General features: G+C 39.1%; 1 protein-coding gene across 1 annotated transcript in view; it reads right to left on the reverse strand.

Annotated features, from left to right (window-relative positions):
- Positions 1-329: 329 nt before the first annotated feature.
- pde11a (phosphodiesterase 11a) overlaps positions 330-22,761 on the reverse strand; it is a 39,660-nt gene continuing 17,228 nt past the window's right edge. Inside the window, exons 8-20 of the mRNA XM_038720601.1 lie at positions 21,417-21,484; positions 21,236-21,328; positions 20,150-20,200; positions 16,792-16,938; positions 16,548-16,655; positions 14,240-14,349; positions 12,536-12,626; positions 9,549-9,649; positions 9,264-9,341; positions 9,107-9,170; positions 8,646-8,720; positions 7,574-7,657; positions 330-3,784 (exon numbers count right to left, since the gene is read on the reverse strand). Of these exons, the coding sequence (XP_038576529.1) occupies positions 3,551-3,784; positions 7,574-7,657; positions 8,646-8,720; positions 9,107-9,170; positions 9,264-9,341; positions 9,549-9,649; positions 12,536-12,626; positions 14,240-14,349; positions 16,548-16,655; positions 16,792-16,938; positions 20,150-20,200; positions 21,236-21,328; positions 21,417-21,484 (1,304 nt within the window). The 3' untranslated portion in view covers positions 330-3,550. The remainder of the gene's footprint in view (positions 3,785-7,573; positions 7,658-8,645; positions 8,721-9,106; positions 9,171-9,263; positions 9,342-9,548; positions 9,650-12,535; positions 12,627-14,239; positions 14,350-16,547; positions 16,656-16,791; positions 16,939-20,149; positions 20,201-21,235; positions 21,329-21,416; positions 21,485-22,761) is intronic.

Consider the following 22,761-nt stretch of genomic DNA (forward strand, 5'->3'; position numbering starts at 1 on the left):
AAGTACTTCAAATGCAGAAAAACGGTACCTGAGAGTGCTTTTCCATTATTATATTATTAGAATGTTACTACTAATGCAATTAAGTGTAAGAAGCATTTTACTATCGTAGAGGTGGGGCTAATTTTAACAATCTGATCTACTGTTGGGTAGTTTAATCTATAACAATTCATTATATTTTGTGGTGGAGTAAGACGTACAATATTTCCCTCTAAACTTTATTGGAATATAAGTTAACATTAAATGGAAATAAAGTAGAAGTATCTCAAGTTTGTACTCGAGTACAGTGTTCGAAAAGTGTACTTTTGTGTCAGAATAAACCAGAAGACGTGTAGCAGCATATTTTTATTTAAACTCTGAAAAGAAACATTGCACATTTGCCTTTTCATGCCTTACATTTCTTTCAGTTTAGCCTGCTGTAAATGAACCTAAACTGGGAGAGGAAAGAAGAAATACAAGAAGCAGGATACATTGCAAAAAAGTAGAAGTTGGCCACATTTGGAGACCTAATAGAAAAATAGAACAGCAATATTCATAATTCACATAACATGATGCAATAGAATTTAAATCATGCATTTCCGATGAGATAATGACAAAATACGAGGTATTTGTTGGCTCACGTTTGCTACATCCTTAGCAAGTGGTTGAATTTAATACTGCATAAAACATGCAATTCAAAAAAAAAAATCTAGTCGACTTCAATTCAGCTCTTCATTTAAAATACAGTAGAGCACACAGATCCATGCCACACAATGTGCACAGTCACATTTTAAACTCCAATTAACAAATCTACAACACAATTCATAAGGATGCCCCCCCCCCCCCCCCCCCAAAAACATAATGCTTATAATAACAGCTTGTGACTGCATGGGCACTTCAGTACTGTAAGTTTCAGTGTCTCAGTCTTCTTTTGGAGATTGTAAAAGTTGTTTGAGTAGCATTTGTGAGCTTTGAGAAAAGGCCAAAATTTTAGGAAATATGCTCATTTGCTGTCTGGCGGCAAGGTAGATCAGAGGATAACACTCATATTTTTCCCTTAAAAGGTGCCGTACAATACTTATTTGCAGGTTCATACTTGTATTTAGGGTTTCCACTAGAAAATGTTTAACTGTTACATGCTTTAATGTTCAAAAACACCTCCTCACCCTCCACCACACTCTGTTTTAGCTCCTGTCTCTTTAAGGCCACCCTCCCTGAAAGCCCACTTGCTTCTGATTGGCCAACTTCTACAAGCACAGCAGAGGGGCGGGGCATAGCTAAACAGCTATTTGTTCTGTTATATGATGCTAGGCCTCACTGATTACAGTACAGTACTGGACAAAGAACTTTATAACTTTCTTCACTGGTTTCGGTAAAACTGGATTACAGTTGATGGAGGAAATATTGTCTGTTCCCTCTGATGTCCTCCAGCTGCTCTGCCTCCACTTTTGGTGATGTAAGGAGTTTGTATGTTACGAGTTACTTTAGCCACTAACTACTGCTATCAGCAGCTGCTGATAGCTACTCAGTTAGCTGTGCAGCTAGCCATCCTATTTCTGTTTCTGGAAGCTTTGTGCTCCGGGGTCAAACATTAGTACTGAAGCTGAGGACCGCTGATTCAAAGCCAGCTGATAACAGTAGCTACCGTTAGCAGCACCTAGCGGTTACTCTAGTGTTAGCAACAAGTAAAGCTATCTGTCCATCAAGAAACTTAATAAATCGCAGAGGCAGAGCAGCCAGAGGACATCAGAGGGAAAACCAGAAAATATTTACCTTTTCTTCATAACCATAAAAGCACTTTTCTTTGAGACATTCTGAACGAGATCCAGCTGTAGCTCAATGAGCTCATATGACCGCTTCTCTGTAATGTCGGATGGTATATGTAAATTTTGGGGGCGTTAATATTATTGATCCCAGATGATATGTCACATCTGGCATAGTAGCATTCGCCCGTTTTTCCGGGGTCTTCTGCATGTGCAAGAGTTACATATGAAGGAAGAAACTAACTTTATTATTTATTTAATTATACCAAGGTAAATACAGTTTTCCATTCTATGGCACCTTTAAATAAAGCCACAGCCATGCGCTGGTTAGCGTAACTTAGCACAAGACAGGACATAGGGAAACGTCTAGCATGAATCTATCCAAAGGTAACCAACACCTCTTAAGTTCACAGACTAACAAGTTATATCCCATTTATCTTATCCGTACAAAAACCAAAGAGGTAAAAGGCAATTTGGTGTTTTTTGGGGTGGGTATATGTCAGACTGTTTCTTGTCTCAGACGAGTTTCCTGGCTAACATCGAAACGGTAGAAAGTTACCGGTCTTTCTAGCTGAGGAATAGTCTGACACAACAGTACACGTAGGTTTTTGTTCAGATTAAACAGACTTTATTATAAAGTCATTATAATGTTTGAATTAATGAGCTGTAGATGTGCTAGTTGGCAAATTACCTTTAGACGGACTCAGGCTAGCTGTTTCCCCCTGTTGCCAGTCTTTGTGCTAAGCTAAGCTAACTGTCAGCCTTATATTTATAAGACAGATGTGAGAGTGGTCTCATCATCTAACTTTTCGCCAGAACACAAGTAAGTGTAATTTCTATTATTCTAAATTATTATTTTAAATGTAGTTTAGTGAGGAGTTGATATTAAATAACATTACATTGCTTTATGTTTCAGCGGTTAGTGATACATCAGTAGATGAAAGGACCTTTTCTTCAGAAATGATTGTGATATCAGAACAACGTCATCAAGGCACATTGTGTGTGTGTGTGTGTGTGTGACAAGTGAGATCCTGCATATATAAAATTGAGCAAAATAGTTTTTTTATATGTAATGTTAATGCTTGGGGTCAAGACATAACTGCAGTCATTGGTTTTACAAATTATGGCAAAAACATGTCATGGTTAACATGAGGAGGCCATGCATTTTTCATTAGAATTTGAAAACAAGGCACAGGAAGGGTAGGAGCGGGGCACTCAATTTGCATTGCAAGCAATGTCACAGGTCCTGCTGTTCCTGCACCCCTTTTAATTCAGAAACTCTACAGCCACATCACAATCCAGTGTGTACAGGTTGTTTTTAAACAGCACTTATTAATAACCCAAAAGCGTATGTACAGATTTACAAAAAATATCTCTGTTACCCCGGACAAAATGCGAGCAACGAGGAGGTAACGTTACCAAGAGCAAAACGAACCACAGCAACGAACATTCCTCTCGTATATTCTCCATGCCTTGTGCTGAAAATCTGTGCACTGCCCAGAATAGTCAGTGTTAACTCACTGGTTGACATGTTGACACAGTGGTTTGAGTTTCCTTTCTGACATAGCTGATTTGTAGCTGCTCCGACAAGCTTGCCAAACACAGTTCTGTCAGCCCTCAGCACAGGAAGACTGAAGGGAGCAGAAAAACCTGTATGATTGCGCCGCACTCAAGTCTAAAGCTCATCTCTAGTAGCAAAAGCGAAGAGGAGCAGAGCCCAAGACCCTCTGCATGCACTGCACTGCCTCTGTTGCAGGCTGCATGTAAGAGGAAATAAGCCTAAGAGATCAGCTCGGAGATGGCATCAGAAGCTAACTAAAAGGTCTAGATGGTGTGCCATCAGCATCGCCGCTACAGCAGGGTGTGCAGCCCGTTTTGGCCACAGCATAGCCACTTGTTTCTGTGCTGTCGCCACTGCAGGGGCTTGCGGGTGGAGAAACACTCTGGCCACGTTGTCTCTTCTTGTTCAGTTCCTCCCATTTGGCCCTGTTGGCTTTGATCATGTCAAGCATCGGCTGAAGTTTGGGATTCAACTTGACCAGAGTCTAGAGGGGGGGGGGAGAAATACCATCATCATGAAAAGCAGAGGCCCCTGTTTGTGCCCCTCATGTGTTACAATTTCACTGATATCAGAACACACCGCTCAGCATTTGTGTTTCATAAAAATACCTGGCAGCTCTGTGAGGCTGTACTTTCCAACGAGAAAATGGGCAAATTTGTGTCTTATATAAAGTCAGAAAATAACAAACATATATTATACCCGTATTTATATGCCGGCTTTGATCTTTGCCTCAGACAGCTTAGGGAAGAAGTCTTGATGTTTTTTCAAAATATTTTATATTTTCATACAAAATACCATGTTAATATTTTGCCTGTTTTGTATAATATCACGTCCAGCTACCTGGATAAAGAAATAGAGTTGCAATTTAAGAAAGGGGTTAAAAATCTTTATCATGCGTCAAACAGAATCATTTTCCATTCAGACGGTTAGAGTCATTGAGGAGTCTGGAAATACCATCAATATATGGAGTTTGGTTGAAACGACCTCCTGCGTTTTTCAAAGATCGACGGGTATTTATTTTTGTCCTTTGCTCTGTGACTACAATGTAGCGATAATACATGAGAGGAACAGACTGGGGCTAGAAAAGCAGCACATTATTCATCGAATGCACTATATGGGCAAAACAAATGAAACAATACAGAGAACACCCTGCTACAATAACAGCAACATCCAGCAGTGTGATAGTTTAAGGCAGTGAAATGGCTGCTCTTTAAAGATTAGAAACACATGTATGACTGTGATAAGTTACCTTTGTGTTGAACTGTAAGTGGCAGTGTAGACAAAGCTGCCATCCGCCATTTTAATAAATTACCTGAGAGACGAGGAGATTTTGTTCCCCATGCTGTGTGTATTGGATTTCCAGGGCAGTCTGTAATTAGTTATTGTTTCCATAACCTCATTTCATATGGAAATATAACATGTGGGCATGGGTCCCACATACAAAACAATGAAAATGACATTTATTCACACACACATATATGGGAGTTGAATGGGTAGCCATTATAGAAATGAATGAAATAAATAGGTAGGTAACTGAGTACACCTACACTAGGGATTGTATGTATGAAAGGGAAATCAAATCTGTTGTTACACTTGGGGAAAACACAGCTAAGCACGGCTGCCAATTAACTGAACTTTAAATGCAAGCGGGCGATTGGAGATGCATTTATATTCAGAGGGTGTATTCACTAATTCATATGAACACTTGTGTGGGTGGTCGACTGGGGCAAAGCTCTATAACGTGGCCAAGTTCAGACATCAAGACTATTTTCTTTGTTTGAAAAAAACAGCTGTCTGCCCACTTTTTTTCATTAGGATTTCATAGTGGGTCCTGAAGGGTGTTTTGAAAAGCTGCGTGTGACTCAATAATTCATAATATTGTAATTGCTGGAATATGTGTGCCGCTAATTATGAAGCTGTCTACCTGTGATGCCAAGGCGACCTTGGAGACAATATGGATTTCCATTTTCGTGATTTGAGATACAGTCAATGGCTGTTTACGGAGTCGGACTGCCTCAGTTATGTATTTGGCTTTATATGTGTGCATTTGTACTGTATATGGCGATGTGGCGCTGAAGTATACGTTGATTAACTGAATCAACAGAAAATTAATTCATTTAATTAATTAATCAGCAGTTATTTTGATAATGGAATAACAAGTTATGTACTTTTGGCCAAACATTTTAACTGGTTCCAGCTTCTCAAACAGAGGGATCTACTGCTTTTTTTGTGTTTATAAATCAATAATTTGGGGGTTTTGGACTGTTGATCGGACAAAGCAAGCTATTTGAAGACATCAAGTTTGGCTTTAGTAAATTAGAATTTGCCACTATTCTGACTGGTGTATTTATTGTTGTTATTATTTTTTAGATGCTTTATTTCATTTTTTTTTTTATCTTGGACACAAAATTATGTCATTTAACAGTTCAATAATTAACAATAACAGTGATATTTTATCTAATTCATTGCAAGTCTGTCATTTTGATTTGTTTTAATTATTATTTCTTGTTGGATGTTTCTGTCTTACATATATATTCGAAATAAACAAATTTAATAACCTCCACGTTGTATGTGACCAGAACGAGGTCCTTTTATGGATAAAGAAGTGAAGTTCTATATTTATTTCATAGACCAAACAATTCATGGTGAAAGTTATCTGCATGAAAATGATTGTTGCAGAGTCTGATGAGTTAAAAAAGTGTGTGTTGATTGTGAGAAAAAAAAAAATCAACTGTGATGACATCTGGCCTGCATACAGCTGTACTTTTCAAAAACTACAGAAAACCGAATGCATTGACTGCTTTCATGTTTATGGATTTGTCTCATCTGTGAGTTAAAAAAGATCATTTTCTAATGGAGAACAATTTCTCTCCATCTCCGCCGTATAAATCCACCGTGGGACACTGTCATCATTATTCCACTGAGGTAGACTCAGAAGAAGAAGAACAGACAGACTGTCATGTGGTGGGGTAGAAAGATGGAAGGTTATATAATGGGGGATTAATATTCCACAAAGTAGTGAGCCACCACCAGGAGAAGGAGATCAGCGAGATCAAGAACGAGATCTCTTCCGCCCACGGACAAAAACCCTGCTGCCTCTGTACTTCCTCTGTTCTCCCCCTTGCAAATTTAATTGGCAGCAGCATGATCGTGAGCTCCATATCTGCATTCTCCAAACATCAGCCTGTATATGAGGCAGTGTTGAGACCCCCCACCCCCAACACCCTAGGCAGACAACACATGCCGCTTTGATGCTTTTTTATCAACAATACACAGCCAGTAACAATGGGGAAACCAGAAGATTAGTCTGCTCTAACTTTCAACACTGATCCTGGGATAATTCAATAGATGTGAAGATGATCTATCGTTTGTTGTCTACTCACGATGACTAAGAGTAATGTGTTTAATATGACAGTAAAAAGGAAGGAGGTCTTGCTTTACAGTTTAACAGCACAAAAGCAGCAGAAAATCACCCGGTGCTGTAAGAATAAACTATTTTATCCTTGACTCCTTTCACAACTGCTCCGTCTGATTTGTTTGCTTTCATGAGTTTACCTCAACACGCCTCATCTCTTAACAGACCTGATCTCCTCAGTAAGTCAGCCTGCGTCTTTCTCCCACACAGCCGCTGCTGCCGACAGTGGGAGGGCCAGGTGTGCCTCTTGACGTCACTCAGAAACACACGCACACAGATTACTATACAGGCGAGGACACAGTATAGATTTCCATGAATTTCCTGAAAGATAAGCACTAGCTCTAACTCTTACCCTAACATTTAAAATAAAAATCAGCCTCTCTATCCGCGTGTTAGCCAACTGTCAAGAGTCAGCCCTTGCTTATTTTATCACTGTGCAATAAAGCCCAAAGCACACTGTCTTACTGAGGGGACTTAACCCGACTACCATCACAGCTCTATTCACACACTCCACTGCCTCTGAGCTTTTCCTCACAGTCAGAAAGTGCACACTCATTCTGCTGTTCTCAAAAGAACAGGATGCAACCTTGAAGTTGTGTCAGAGCTTTCAACAAAAAGAAGGAGAAAAAAAGGCATTTCTCTTTCAGAGTGAAATCTGCCACTGCAAAGAAAGCTGAATAGCTGTTAGTGACAGTTTCATTGATGGCGTCAGTGGGGGACAATAGCTGAGGAAGGACAGCGAATACTGATGTCAGAGGCGGGTGTGTGTGTGTGTGTGTGTGTGTGTGTGTGTGTGTGTGTGTGTGTGACAAGCGCAACACAATGAAGACCAGAGAGCGGCGAAGCTTTGAGCGTTACCTCATACAGCGGAGCACAAATTCCATCAATCCACTCCAGCTGAAGCCCCGGCAACTCATCCTTCCTGTTTCGATCAAAGATGGCCTGAAACAGCAAAAGTTAGAATTCATTCACACCTACATTTGTGCTCACAGTGGAGAAACAAAAAAATGTGATTCTGCTTACTGTAAGGCTACTATAGGTCAGGCTTTCTCCGCAGTCCCTAAAGTGCTGCTGTTACTGCTTTAGTCAGAGATAATTCTCTTCTCAGCTCTCAAGACAACTGCGTTTATTTCACGTTTCATTTTCTTTTCTACCTCATTCTTCTGCAGCCTGAACTTAAGAGGCTCCAATGAGGCTGTGCTTCAGAGATAGTTACTGGGCTACGACTTGGAAGTTAATATTTAATTTTCAACACCCACACACAGAGCGGTAAAGGTTTGACACACGCGGCAGACCTGAGGCTACTGCATTAGTTATTTCAGAGTGGAGGCAATGTGGCCTGGCTCGATTAGTCAACAGCCATTAATTGCACACAGAAAGCTGTTGGTTTTTTCCCCTTTAAGAACTTGCAACACAGTTTAGTCTTCAAAGCTCCTCAATCAAACACACAGTACCCCTCTGATGTGGTGCTGTGGCTTTGAGGACAGTATGAATACATTATGAATTAAGACAACATCTTCGTTAGGACCAAAGTCTTTTCATTACTCTCTTATTTTTTGTTTTTACATCTGTATGAGACAATTTATCATCTCAACTATCAGCCAGTCAAGGCTAGTTGAGCTCCAATACACAATACAATACAGAATGCCTTGTGTTTACAGCTGAATGAATAGAAAGGTCAGGGTTTGCTTTGAATCCTGTGTAGGAGGAGTTTTTTTTTTTAAGAATGATCCACAGTTTGATCTTGGCACAGCAGCAAGGCAGAGGAGCAGTCGAGCTGACAATTCACTTTTCCCCACACTACGAAACGCAAGCTCTCGTGTTTCCTACACAGTCAGTATGTTTTTGGAACCGTGGAGAAAATGTATCTTCAGCATCACCGGCTCATGGAGGTCACAGAAGTGAAACAGAGATGCTTCCATGTACTCACTGAGGGCGTGAGCTTCAGCTCCGATCTCTCTCTGTCGCCCTGTTCAAAGAACTCACTGGTCACCAGCTCTGCCACCTGGAATAAAAGAAAAGAAAAATGTAGGGTTGCAACTAATGATTATCCACTACGGATTAATGTGCCAATTATTTTTACAATTTCCTAAAGCTTAAGGTGATGAAATCAAATTGCTTTATTTGTCTGACCAACATCCCAAAACCTGAAGATACTTAGTTTACAATCACATAAGGTAAGGACAAGCAGAAAATCGCTACAATGTAGATGCAGGAATTAGGAAATGTTTGTCATTTTTGCTTGAAAAAGGACTTAAAACGATTAATTTATTATCAAAATAGTTGCTGATTCTTTTTCTGTCAATCAGCTATCGATTAATTAGCCAATTGTTTCAGCTCTAGGTGGATGGTTTTGTAACACATGAAGAGAGTTCATCCTGTAATTCTCACCTTGCGTGATATTTCCCAAGGTTTAGTGACAGCACCAAGATCACACGCTGTCATCATCATGGATCTGAGAGGAATGAGATGGATTTAGTATTTATTATGGATTATTAAAGGTTTCCAGGGATTCAAAGACAGCATTTTTCTGTGTGCAGGGCATTACCTGCACATGTCTCTATGAGCCTTCACATTCCAGTTGTACTCTCCTTTGTTGACCAGCTCAAAGAAAGTGTTTCTGTTTCTTAAGGGAAGCAAGACAACAGTATATGCAGGTGTAAATTACATCAAATCCACAAGGGGGCGGTATCACCTAAAAGTTCTATAGTAAACCTCTGTACAGACACAGACTCACTGTGCTTCATTGTAAATGAGTTAGTACACTGGAGTCAGCCAAGCTCTGCGGAGATTTAATAGTTTAATAAGCAGGGCAGTGTTTAGCAGAACATACTCAAAGTAAAGTGTGAGGTCTGTTGCCAGAATCGACTGTTTCAGCAGCTGCATGAGGTCACTGTACTCTGTGGACGACAGGTTGGAGAAGATATTATGACCCTGTGGAGACAAACACAGAGAAAACATGATAAAGTGTTTCTAAACAAGTCTAACCAAATGCACACAAAAAGCCTAAAATAAATCAAATGATCTTATCACAGATCACTGGATTTGTTGACAGACGTGCTAGTGTGAAAATATTCAGTCTTTGGTACTTTGATAAGCAAAGGTTAAAAAAACAAACATTTTCATTGTTGAATGTTGTTAAAGGGTTTGTATAAAGTGTAAACTATAAAGCCTGATTCAAGATCTCTAAATTGTTGCTCACATCTCCATTTTTTCAGTGATTCAAATACTCAAAAAGAAAAAACTTCAAATAGTAATAATGAAAAGCACGTGTTACTATTAACATTAACGATAGCTCTGTTCAATTCAAGTGTCTCAGTAAGTCATGACAATGTGACAGCGAGCCAGCAAGCACCCAGTACAGCCTAATATTTACTTTCTACTTCTATTAACTACATAGTGCCCTTAAAAATTCCCCCAAAGGAATGACAAAAAGAGTTTATGGCAAGTACACTACTTTCTGATACCAATTCCACAATGCAATGTGTCACATTTAATAGATATATAAAGAAGGTTTATAAAATAATAACACAACACCTGTTTGCGATGAGGCAAAATGACAATGATTTGTAAGTGTCTGAATCTAAATTTACTGCTCACTATAGAGTAAACTGTTATATAGAAGGAAGTGAACCACTCTCCCTGGTTTTGCTTTCCTGATGACGTCAAAAATCCTTTCATTAAAAAGGCCTTTTTGCACACCTAAAACGTAATGGTAATAAACATGAATGGATCTCTGAAGGGGCAGGAGGGAAGCCAGTAGCTTCCCTCCTGCCCCTAGCAGTAAGCAACATCTCTCACTTGAGGCTTTCTATCATTAAAACAACCCTCTCCCCATCATGTATTATAAATTTGTTCACCACTTAGGCAACCTGCTCTAGAGGATGGTTTGAACTGATGTAGAGGGCTATCTGTGGAGAAAATATAAGATCTAGGACCAGAATTAGAGGATGACAATAACCTGCAGAAATTAGCTAAGAGCTTCAAAACTGGATGGCCACGGTTTTCCCTTTCAACGCTGAGAATCCAGGTCTGAACACGGTCTCAGCGCGCCCGTGATTCCCTTCATGAGCTCATGTGTTCCCATCAAATATTGAAGTACGTAACAACAGAGGCACAAAGCACTTCTCTCATTCTGTCACAATTGGAGCAGATGAAGAAGAAAGGCGAGTAAAATAGGAAGTGAGAATGACGAGAGGAAATTGATAGATACAAAGGGAGTGAGTGACGTTTAAAAGTTTACATTTTAAATGAATTGGTCGTGCGGGCTGGTGGATCAAATCGTGAGCTTCCTCTTCTACTTGAATTAGCCACTCTTTTCATTTATATGCTAATGATTCAGCAGTAGTTCAACCCCAGTATCAACAGAATCCATTATGATATTTCAAGCAAACATTTGTCAGCTTACTGTGTTGTCAGCACGATGATAATGAAGCCACTGGAACATACCCTGCTAAGCCAGGGGCTTAGCTCAGCTGCACCATCAAAACGTCTTTAATTACAACTTCATGCAAACCCAGTCACCTGGTAAAAAGTGTCTCTCAACCAGTTACCACAAAATCTATCACCTCTGTAATTACATTGATTTGAGGGTGGCATGACCTATTTGTTTACTCGCTTACATACAGGCACGGTATCTTAGGTACAAGTTACATTACTTCAAAGGAATATTTTGACATTGTTGGGAGTTAGATGAGAAGATCAACACCACTCTCACATCTGTCTGTTAAATATACACTGAACAAAATAATAAACGTAACACTTTAGTTTTTGTCCCCATTCATCATGAGCTGAACTCAAAGATCTAAGACTTTCTCTATGTACACAAAAGGCCTATTTCTCTCAAATATTGTTCACAAATCTGTCAAAATCTGTGTTAGTGAGCACTTCTCCTTTGCCAAGATAATCCATCCACCTCACAGGTATGGCTTATCAAGATGCTGATCAGACAGCATGGGTATTGCACAGGTGTGCCTTAGGCTGGCCACAATAAAAGGCCACTGTGTAGTTTCATCACACAGCAAAATGCCACAGATGTCCCAGGTTTTGACTCAACTCTAAGCAAAGAAGATGTGTTGGGACCTATGGACAGCACCAGGCCAGCTGCTTCTCCCTGTTTATATTCTTTATGCTAAGCTAAGATAACCATCCGCTGGCTACAGCCTTACACTTACCATACACAAGTGAGAGTAGTATCGATCTTCTCAGCTAACTCTCTGCAAGAAAGCAAATACGTGTGTTTCTCCAAAATGCTGAACTATCCCTTCAAGGACATCACATTAATCTTCTGCCACTCACCGTTCTACCTGCAGGACAACAGCAGAGATGTTGGCATGTCATAGCAGGAAAAGTTAACTCACTGGCTCACTGTCATGGCTTACTGGGCTTACACTTGTTGGAATTGAACCATATTTAATGAAATTAGTTTCACCTGTGCTTTTCCTGCTTTTCATGACATTTATAATGTTCAGTTTCAGTTTAACTGTTTCAAAGAGGTGCTGATGATCATTTTGGAGACTGCAGTTTGTGGTGTTGTTGTATTGTATTCCGTTATTCTGACAGGTGTTTCTACTAATTTGTCCACCCCTTTAATATTAATGAGGGTAGGCAAATAAAGTCCAAGACACAGCGGCGTAAACAACCTTAAATATATGGTGTCTCAAAGGGAGGAAGGGTGTTACAGAGTTTAGAACTTAGTTGTAGATGGTGTTTGAATTGGTCTGGCATGCAATTGAATGTGTTGAATACAACATTCAGCGGGAGACATTAGCAGAACCTTCATTGTAACTGCATTGCAGCAGATATTGGGACATAGTGCACCTCGCTCTGAAGGATCATAACAGCATGGTTGAAGTGGTGGTGCTCCAGTGTAGCAGAGGTCCCATAAAGCAGAGCAAGTGCTGAGCCCGTTCTGACACACACACACACACACACACACACACACACACACACACACAAACGCACACGGGGATCAAGAAGAGGGATAACATAATCAGCATTCAACACATATTGAGAAACAAAGTCTGGTGTATTCTGTTGTAATTCCCTCACCATTTCACTCTGTCGCCAGCTTATGGCTCAATAATAAAAGAAGTAGGAGAGCCATAACCTTAAGTGCAGCTGAACTTCAACTGTTCAACATATAATATGATCATCGTTTAATGTGGAGAAAAAATACTCGTGAGCTTGGTGTACTGAGGGTGAGGCATGAGGGTTTTAAAGTTTGAGATACATTACATTAGTTTTTAGGATATTTTATCACTGAATGTGTTATTTTCTTTGAAGTTAAGTTTAGTTTTTATTTCCACTATAAAAATACACTTTGAATTCACTCTTAGAATTACTGCGGAGTCAGAAAGTCTTAGGATGGTAATAAGTTTTCATTGTGTTGGCTCTGTACTCCAGTACATTGGATTTTAAATGAAACAGAGATTATGAGGTAAAAGTGCTGACTTTTAGCTGTTTGAGGGTGTTCACATCACATGTTGGGTGAGCTTTGCAGATTTCGTTGCTCAGTACAATCAAGGGGTAAAGATAGCTGCAATACAAGTCTTGGTCATCTTTTAAAAATAATGTTCTTGTGCCTTAAATTTGGGAACTATGTACAAAAAAATATATTAATCCAATGCTGTTTTTATGCTGTGGACATAAACACCCTAAATTTAAGCATAGAGTCTGCACTTGAACCTTATAGTCATTGAAATTCTTACTTAAAATTGTTGGAGCGTAGAACGAAAACTAGAAAACTGTTACATGTTCGTGGTACAGGTGGCGATTTTAAGATGTTTAATGACAGAATTTTGCATATTTTTGAAGCACGTGTTGCTGTCTAAAACAAACAAAATCATAAATGCTTTTAAACTGTATTTCTTTTTCCAATACATCCTCAACTACAGCTACAGTGCACCCTCTGATGAAGACAAAACACATCGCCATGGCCAGTAAGCTAAAGGCTCCAATTTTGATGTGTTCATATGTGTTTCCTGGGAAAATCAGCCTTATTGGCTACAAGAGCTTCATTACCTCCTTTGTCATCTGTCACCCTAAACTAATTTAGCACTAGCCGAGTCAACAGTCAATTCAATTCAGACCATTTAGCTCAAAATAACGAACAATTCTAAAACAAACTCAAACTATTTTTATTCATCACAACACTGCCATTTCGAGAACTTAAAAGTCTTAAAAGCCAAATTCCTTTAAACCAGCAGTAGCCCACGACTATGTCTTTCTTTCATCTTGTTTTCAGGTTCACGTCACTATAATAACTTTGTGAGAACATGCAATTTAATAGCGATTTTAGCTGCTGATCAAAATGTGCTCAGAGTCAGCAGTGTTAACAGTCGTTGAGCAGACCCTTATATAAGCCTTACACAACTTGCCACTTGACTCTTGCTGATCTGGGATGGACTACCTCAGACTGCTGCAGGTGGGAAAATACTCTATAAACAGTGTGCAGGAGGGAGCATGTTTATGTGTGTGAGTGGGTGTATGGCAGAGACAGAGAGATAAAGCAGGTACAATTACTTGGCCTGAAAAGCATTGTTGGTGCCCCTGTGGTCCAAGTCATGGCACACACAACCTACAATAAGAGCGAAGATCTCCACCTCTGTCAGAGTCTCCTGGAAGCCCGCCGTCTGATTGTCACAAAAGAGAGGAGGCCAATGAGAAAACAAACAAACTCATTATTCTCTTTTCTCTATGAAACTTTGAGGCCTGAATAAAAATGAAACAGCAGCATCATCCTTAAAAACAGTATCTCTCTTGATAGCTTTGGGACTGCAGTAACACAGTCACACAGGGAGCTTTATGGCTCAGATGAATGGTTTCTGGAGGCCATGTGCTGAGTGAGTCACTATAGGTCATTGTGGGGATAGCGGCAAAGATAGCTCGGCCCTCAGCCCACTCATTAAAACACATGGCATGAGAGTGGAGGGGCCCAGAACAGCTTACATACTACTATTTCATTTCCCTCTGCCAATAATCAATTCAGATGGGACACCATGCTTTAATGCTATGCTTGATTAATGAACTACACTGTGGTGTTTGTATAAGAGCACGCATGTGTGTGTGAGTGTGTGTTGCCCCAAGGACCTGATAAAGTAAAGGTGTCCTGGAACCACATGAAGTAATTCTCTTGGGGTCTCTATTCAAACAAACATCTCTGCTTTGGCTCTGCACAGAGTTGGCTGTTTGTATTATTAGTACAATGAACCGTAATTTGAATCTCATCAATTTCAACCCAAGTCAAACAGAAATGTATCATGTACATAATAATAATAAGATTTCAACCAGCACAGAAGTCAGGCTTCATTCATGCTTCACAATCATTGGCTCATTCATCAGCTGCTAGGCAACTAGCTGACTAGTAACGTCCAATAATATTCATGCAGGTGTCTCATTTTTCCTCTGATATCTTCATGCCGTCCACCACCCCAACCTTCAGAGGCAGAAGAAGTATTAAGATCCTTTACTTAAGTTAAAGTACCAATACAACAATGTCAAGGTACTCTATTATAAATAAAAGTGCTTCATTCGCAATCCCACATTGGTGAAAGCATTATCAGGCTAATGTGCTTAAAGTATCAAATGTAAAAGTTCTGGTTCTGCAAGAAAAATTACTTTGACTGATCTGTGGGGTTGTGGGATGGAGGAGTGGCAGAGTTTTGCCACACAATTAGAATTTTCTCAGATATATGTAAAATCCTTCAGCATCAAACAATTATTTAAAGTGGTCATATTGTGCTCATTATCAGATTCATCATTTTATGTAGGTGTTTCTCCAGAATAGGTTTACATGGTTTCATTTTCAAAAAACACCATATTTTTTTTCATACTGCACATTGGCACAGCTCCTCTTTTCACCCTGTGTGTTGAACGATTCGTTTTAGCTATGTAGTGATGCATCTAACTTCTACAAGATCTTTGTTGGGAGTAGCACATGCGCAGTTCCTAGTTAAGGACTTCTAGCCAATCAGAAGCAGAGTAGGGCGGGTCGTGAGAAGCCGGTAAACATGGCTTCGGTTCAGGTGTAGGCTGTATGTTCCCCATACCAGCTTAGCAACATAGACTTAGTCAAGAGTGGTGAGTTGTTAATTTGTAACAAGGTTGTCTTTCATCCGTAAAGTTTTATTTGTATACTGTCTCTACATCACGGTAAGAACTTTATGTCCATTGACTGGGACAATTGGAAGGTAGCTAATGTTTGGAAGGGAAAGGAGATACAGCAGGCGGACATCACTGTGTGCTCCAGCTCAGTGTGTTTTCTACCGATATTTTTGAGGGCGTGTCCAACTGGCCGCGGCACTATGACGCGCGTGTTTTCTTGTGACATCACCAGAAAGCAGAAGAAAAGGCTGGACTATAAACAAGCTGTTTTCAGGCAGTTCAAAGCAGTGTTTTCTGTTAGAAGATGGGAACTCTCTTTGTGAGGACTTTGGGATTTTTCACTCTGCAAATCGATTACATGCACAAAAAAGACATATAACACAATAAAGGAGATGGAAAAAGCCAAAAAATATAATGACCTCTTTAAATAAAATCATCTGAGATGTTTAGAGGGGTAATCTCTGTTTTGTGGAACTGCTAACAACCTCTAAACCTCTGAAATGAACGTAAGTACAGTACTTGAGTAAACTACTTGGTTGCTTTACACCAGTGCTAACTTCCTACTTCTGTCCCAAAATCTATTCTATTCTATTCTATGTGTTTATTTAGGGAGGGTGGCTAATATAAAAACTCGTTAAGGAAAATTTTCTATAAATCGTCACTTCCTTAAGTGTCTCTGACTAAAAAATGATCTCATTATCTACAGTTATAGCAGCATGATCTTTACCGTAAGCATGGCAAACATGCACTGGCAGACGTTGAAGGCATGTCTCCAGTTGTGATAGAGAACCATTCTGTAGTTCTTTCTGACAGTCAGCAGCCATCTGCACAGTGTCTGGAGGGTAATACAGAGAGACAGAGATGAGCACATGGGTCAGCAGTTGTCATGAGAATACATTATGGAACAGTGTTTTGAGCAAATTCAGTCAAGTATCCAAAGGAAAACAGATAAAGAAAGACAGCAGCCTCACCTCATAGTCTATCTTAAATTTCTGCACCATTCCCAACTCCATAAACATTCTCAGAGCAGCCGTTATCATGGCGTCAACGTCCAGAGAGAAATCGTCAAAGGAGAGCTTATCTATGCCCATCTCGCAAACCAGAGGAATGTTAGCAGCCTGTTTCATCATGGCGGGAGAAAACATTAAGGAGGAAAGAGAACATGAGAATATGAGTTTGCAGAGCAGAAGAGGCTGGAGAGGTCAGAGGATGCTGTGCCATTTTCAGATGATACATATAATGACATGCTAATTAAGACTCTGAGTACTCATTCGGAGAGAGGGTTAAGATTAATGAGAAATCTATACCGAAAGATTTCACTGTTGTTTACTTTCAGAGCTCATTGACAAATGTAGGTGTGCAGTAGTAATCATCAGCTGTTTTTTTTTTCCAATATTATTATTCAAACAAAAACAAACGTGATTCCAATTAACCACACTGATACTGAAGCGTCAATGTCTTCTGTCTCCGATGTGGTCTAATGAGCACAATGATCTGATATGTCTTTTCTGCCTCAGGTCAGCATTTATAATATGACAATTTCTAACTTGAGTCTCTTTCCAATAAGTCAAAGCTCTCTTACCAATCTGTGTTATAGTTTCAGTGCACCTGTGTTTCTCTTTTCTCTCTCCTCTCTTACAGCCACCAGAGCACCATGTTTCCCTCACAAATGTTTGCATGTCAGGGCATCAGGTATTCTCCTCTCTCTCTCTCTCTCTTAATTCACAGCCCCGGGTTATGAAATGTCAGCCAGGTTTGTTTGTCGCTGCCATTTGCACTCTGGTGGAATCCCAGTCAAGTGTACTCAAGGCTCCATATGTAGAGCAGTTATGAAAGAAAGTAGGGGAAAGGCAGGAAGCATAGCGCGTCACTGGATGGGGGTGTGTGAAAGATCATATGAGCAGACTGGAAAACAGGGTTCCTACTTTGCTGCAATGGCCACAGGGGAAAATCCTGCACATGAAAGTGCAGGAAAATAGGTCATATCTATATTTCAGAAATGTCATGCCAATTAAAAATGTAGATATTTTCATCTTTTTAAATAATTCATTTAGAATGATTGACTATTTATTGGAGTAATCCATTTCAAATACCACAATTAGTTTATTTTCAGTGGGGAATTCTTGGCCCATATTTATGCTTGTCTTTGGAAAAACTGGAAAATGAAATCTAGAAGACAGGCTGCCAATAATACCTCTCTGTTGCCATAGATGTTTTCTTTCCCATTAAAGTTAATAAGGGATTGTCGTTTAATTAGAAAAGCATAGCTTAATCAAAGGTCCTGTGAGCAAAGCAAATGCATTATGAGGTAAATCTCCAAGATTTTACTTTCCCATAAACATTTTAGCCATCAGAGAAATCTCCTGCTGTTGCCTTGCATCATACTTTTGTTAAATGAAAGGGTTTAGCAGAATCATAACAAGACTTTAATATTGTTAATATATAAAGCCTAAACATTAAGGAATACATCTAAAAAACAATGAAATTATATTACAGCAGTTACCAGCACCACCAGAGCAAACCCGATAATAACAAATTGTAATACACTCCGAGGAACACTCCAATGTGTAAACTGTCCTCACCTGAAAACACCAGATCAGAAAATGTTCATATGGGTCCTTTTAAGACAATGACCTATTTTGTCATTGAGGTATGAGGACTTGTCATCCCATATCCTCTACTTTGTGGAAAAGAAGTTACTCAGAGCTGCAGTTAGCCTTTTAGCAACATTTGTAATATTGTTTAAAGGAAACTATACTCAATAACAGAAATAACATGGTCTTGGTCATGGTCTTGTATCGGTTTACAGGGTTTGTTTAAAGGAAAAGGTTGGATTTATCTTTTTCTTTCTGTCAACAAATCCCATGAAAAGACCAAAACCAATGAAGCAATTTAGTCTGTCTCTTGTCACTTCCCCACTCTGTCTGTGACACTCGGCTCCAAGCCTACTCTTTTCTATTTAAGATGCAAATCTTTAAAAATGGCTATATCAGCTTCTTTTTAATAATAAAAGTTTAGTTTTTTTCCTAAAACCGCTGGGAAACATAATTTTAAGCAAACCTTACTAGAGCAGGAGTAAACAGCACATTTGTTGGGGACTATTTTCAGGTGCTTGTTGAATGCATTTCACTCCTTTAAAACATTTACATTTTCTATAAACTCTATGTATACTTAAATTTGTCATTTCTATGTTAAAGACCCCATGGTTAGAAAAGACAATAAAGACCCCACAAAATAGCATTTTAAGTTTTGTCTGTGACGTATCCCGCCTTCATTTAGAACAGTGGACAGCTATTCAAAAGCTGTTTACTTGTATTGGCAGAGGTTCTTATGGTATAGTTGCTTATCAACCAACACAGTGGACGCTAGTGCGTCATGCCATATACTGCCACCCTGGTAAGCCATTGTAAGTGCAACTTAAATTTGGTAACATCTAGTAACAACTAAGGAGTAATACAATTGTTAAACTTTCCAAGTATTGATTTTATGTTTGGAGGAAATTATCATTAATCATCTGTCCACTAAACTGGACATTATGCATCTCTGGCTATATTTAAACTACAATTAATTATTACTGAGACTTTATTTTTCTTAAAAATACGTCATGTGCAATAACTTTTCTGGATGTAAATCAATGTAAAACTTGCAGTTTTTGTAACAAAAACAATATTTTGTGCAGATTAGTTCCATTATGTGAGTAACATTTAGTGTCTATATTTTTTGTAGTGAGTAATATAAAGGCATTCAGGATAGTGGAGCAAATTCGATCAGAATCAAGTAATGATGAATGGCTGCCAGAAATAGGAGAATCACCAAATGCTAGCAGCAGTGATAGTGGAGCTGAGGATGCTGAGGAAGAGAGAGTCTGAGAATTCCGAGGTGAGTTTAAATTTTTCTGCATTGCATTAAACAGTATTAGAATATGTTAAAATATGTGACCACATTAGTTTAACAGCATTATAGTTTTCACATACTATATCATATAATTCATTGGTTTGTTAATTACATATTTCTTCAGTTGAAAACTTATGCGAATGTTGTCCATGTAAAAAAATTCCTTGAAAATGTTTATTTAGAAAAAAATAATCTAATTTTCTTGTTCCTGCCTAAAGAGCAATAAAAACACAGGAAAAAAATCCTGACAGAGGCTGTCATAATTGATGCATGAAAGGGTTTACAGCTATGTTACTACAGTTAAAGGACAAGGTTTTAAGAACAAGCAACGTCTCACGTGAGTTGTGACTTTAATATCTGTGTCGAGCTCAGAGTTTAAAAAACTAAGTCCCCCGACTACTGTAAGCACTGAGAGACATATTGAATATCTGTTACCTTGAATTTGTCAACTTCAGTCTTGGAGCAAGTGGCATGGTAAGAAAGAACCTGCAAAATAATGACACAGTATCACTGTATTTTTCAAATCATTAAAATAACCAGTAGGGCTCTAGGAGATGCACAACTGTGGCTACGGCTTGAAAATACTGCACACTTCCAGATGAGGTTAACACTCGCCCCTAGAACAATCTACAAGAGCAGCAATGTCAGCCCTGATTCCATCGCCATGTTCCCTTCATTTCCTGAGAGAAATACCACGCACAAACCTGCAGTTGCTTATTTGATCATAAACGCTCATGTTTATTCAGTGCTGCCAGAAGCAATGCATCTACATATTAGTTCATTCTGTGCCTCTCCTTTAAATGCTCTATCTCTCAATTTTCTGCTTCTCCTATCTTGAAACCAAGTAGTGCTAACTACTATAATGCACCTGAAAGCTCCCTGTTGTAATCTAAGGACATACTGCAAAGGCTGACTAGTGCTGAATGGCTACATACTGCAAGGCAGATGAGGGATTGCTTTTCTCTGCCTCTCATTAATTTTCAATAAAACCTTTGTGAGAAGGTTATCTACAAAGAGAGATCAGCACTTTTCTTTCCATGTGTACATTCTTGTGGAAATATGAGACTAAAAAAGGAGCCAAGCACAAAGACCCCTGAGAGAATAAGTAAGAAGAGTTTTTATATTAGCCATGCAACAGCCGTTGTTTACACTGACTTCTGGGTCAATGGTTCAGCACAGAGCATATGTTGACTGGAAAAGGAAAATAAAGATACCATTATAGCTAATGGAATAGAAGAACAGACAGGACACACAAGGAAAAATCATCCGAGGGAGGGCACGAGGCTAACATAAACACAATGAGCATGCAGGCACGACAAAAGGAAACTAAAAAGTATAAAGCAGGAGCAGTGCAGAATCAACTTGAGTCAACACTCTGGAGCTGCACAGTTTGCATAGTAATGTTTTTGCAAATGTAAGCGGATAAAAAGATTTATTGTTCTAAACATGGAAGAAATTGCTTATTTTCATTCCCAAATTTGGATATGAGGCAGGGAATCAAATGGGATGTTGTTTTCTTACATCCAAAGCCACAGACTGCTTGGCCCAGGACTTCTTCACCTGGTCGTACATGATGGTGTTGTTGATGCCCAGTCCGCAAAAGATCACAAACGCCTAAGAAAAGAATAAAAAAGCAGACATACTCAAGGGCAGAACTTATAGGCTACTGTATGTTGAAAAGATATAGAAGCAAGTGTAATACCTCGAAGAGACGCTGGTCTGCGTCATCGAAGGGTTGCCCATCGAGCCTGTTCAGCACTTGGGCGACACCTGTTACACAGAGCCAGTTTAGCCATACAATAACAACTTAACAGCGATATTTGATATTAGCACAGCTCCAGTGCATATAACATGCCTCCAATTAAAAGAGGATCAAATCTACTCTCTCCATGTTATTGACTAACAGGCATTATTAATGGAAATTAAGTAGGGACACAACATCCTACGGCATTAATAGCAGTATATTCAGATATTCTACAACAGTAATATTTGTTGTGTCAAACTTTATTAAAAACGTGTAGACTTTTTGGTGAACCATAAAACACATTTATTATAATGACACATAGATGTACAAAAGCACTGGTGAAAGTGGCATTTAATTAATGTTATCTTTGATAGGACATCCAGTTTTTGTCTACAATGCAGCAGTGGGATTGAAGCCTTTTTTATTTGACAGCAGTACTCCTTGTTTAGATGGCTTCTCTCATCATCTAATTAAAAACAGAGACGCTTTGATGATAAAGAATAAACATTTAATTGATAAATACTGACTTATTGCCACTGAGAAATTATGCAAAAAAGTAATTACACACTACATTATCATTTTTAGTTCTCTCTACGAGGTCAAACAAACCTGCTAAAGTGACATTTTAATTTCAATGTATAGCTGGAGATCCACAGAGGTGAAACAGGATTAGTACTGTAGCTAAGAACACATTTCATTACGGTGTCATTAACTTTAAAATACAGGACTGATGTCTTCTCAGATCTAGTATTGCTCCCTCTGTAATGAGCATATCATTTGTGATGAGTTGCAGCATAGCTGGCCCCAAGCATAAGCCAGGGGCATGGTCAAATATTGCTTAGGGTCTCACATAGACCAACAATCTCAGCACTACGTTAACTCACTATATCAAACAACCAAGCTAAACTCAAAGTTAATCTTCATACAGTAGCTGTTAATCATAATGGGACATGTAGTTTGCACATAAAGTCATAGGAATGGCTTAAAAGCAGCAATGCTAATGTTCTGGTCCACCCTGGACAGGTTGCTATATTCATTAATCAGCTGGTACCCTGCCCTATTTTGAGTGACCAGCACAGGCTGAACATTGGCTTGAAAATCAGCGGTCACAACCAAACTGTGGTATAATCGCGCTTTGGTAGTGTTCCCGGCCTGAGGCAGTTCAGTTAAATTATTAATGTATTTATTTGGAAGTTACCTAAGTTATGTAATGGACAAAGTGGCAATTCAAGCTAGCAAAATGCTTTTTATAATCTTGGGTAACTAAAACCTTGTATTAGCATCTACTGTTAATAAAGTAACT

The sequence above is a fragment of the Micropterus salmoides genome, unplaced genomic scaffold (assembly GCF_014851395.1).
Source record: "Micropterus salmoides isolate LMB-PRFRI ecotype aquatic unplaced genomic scaffold, ASM1485139v1 Ms_hic_scaffold_15, whole genome shotgun sequence".
Lineage (NCBI taxonomy): Eukaryota > Metazoa > Chordata > Actinopteri > Centrarchiformes > Centrarchidae > Micropterus > Micropterus salmoides.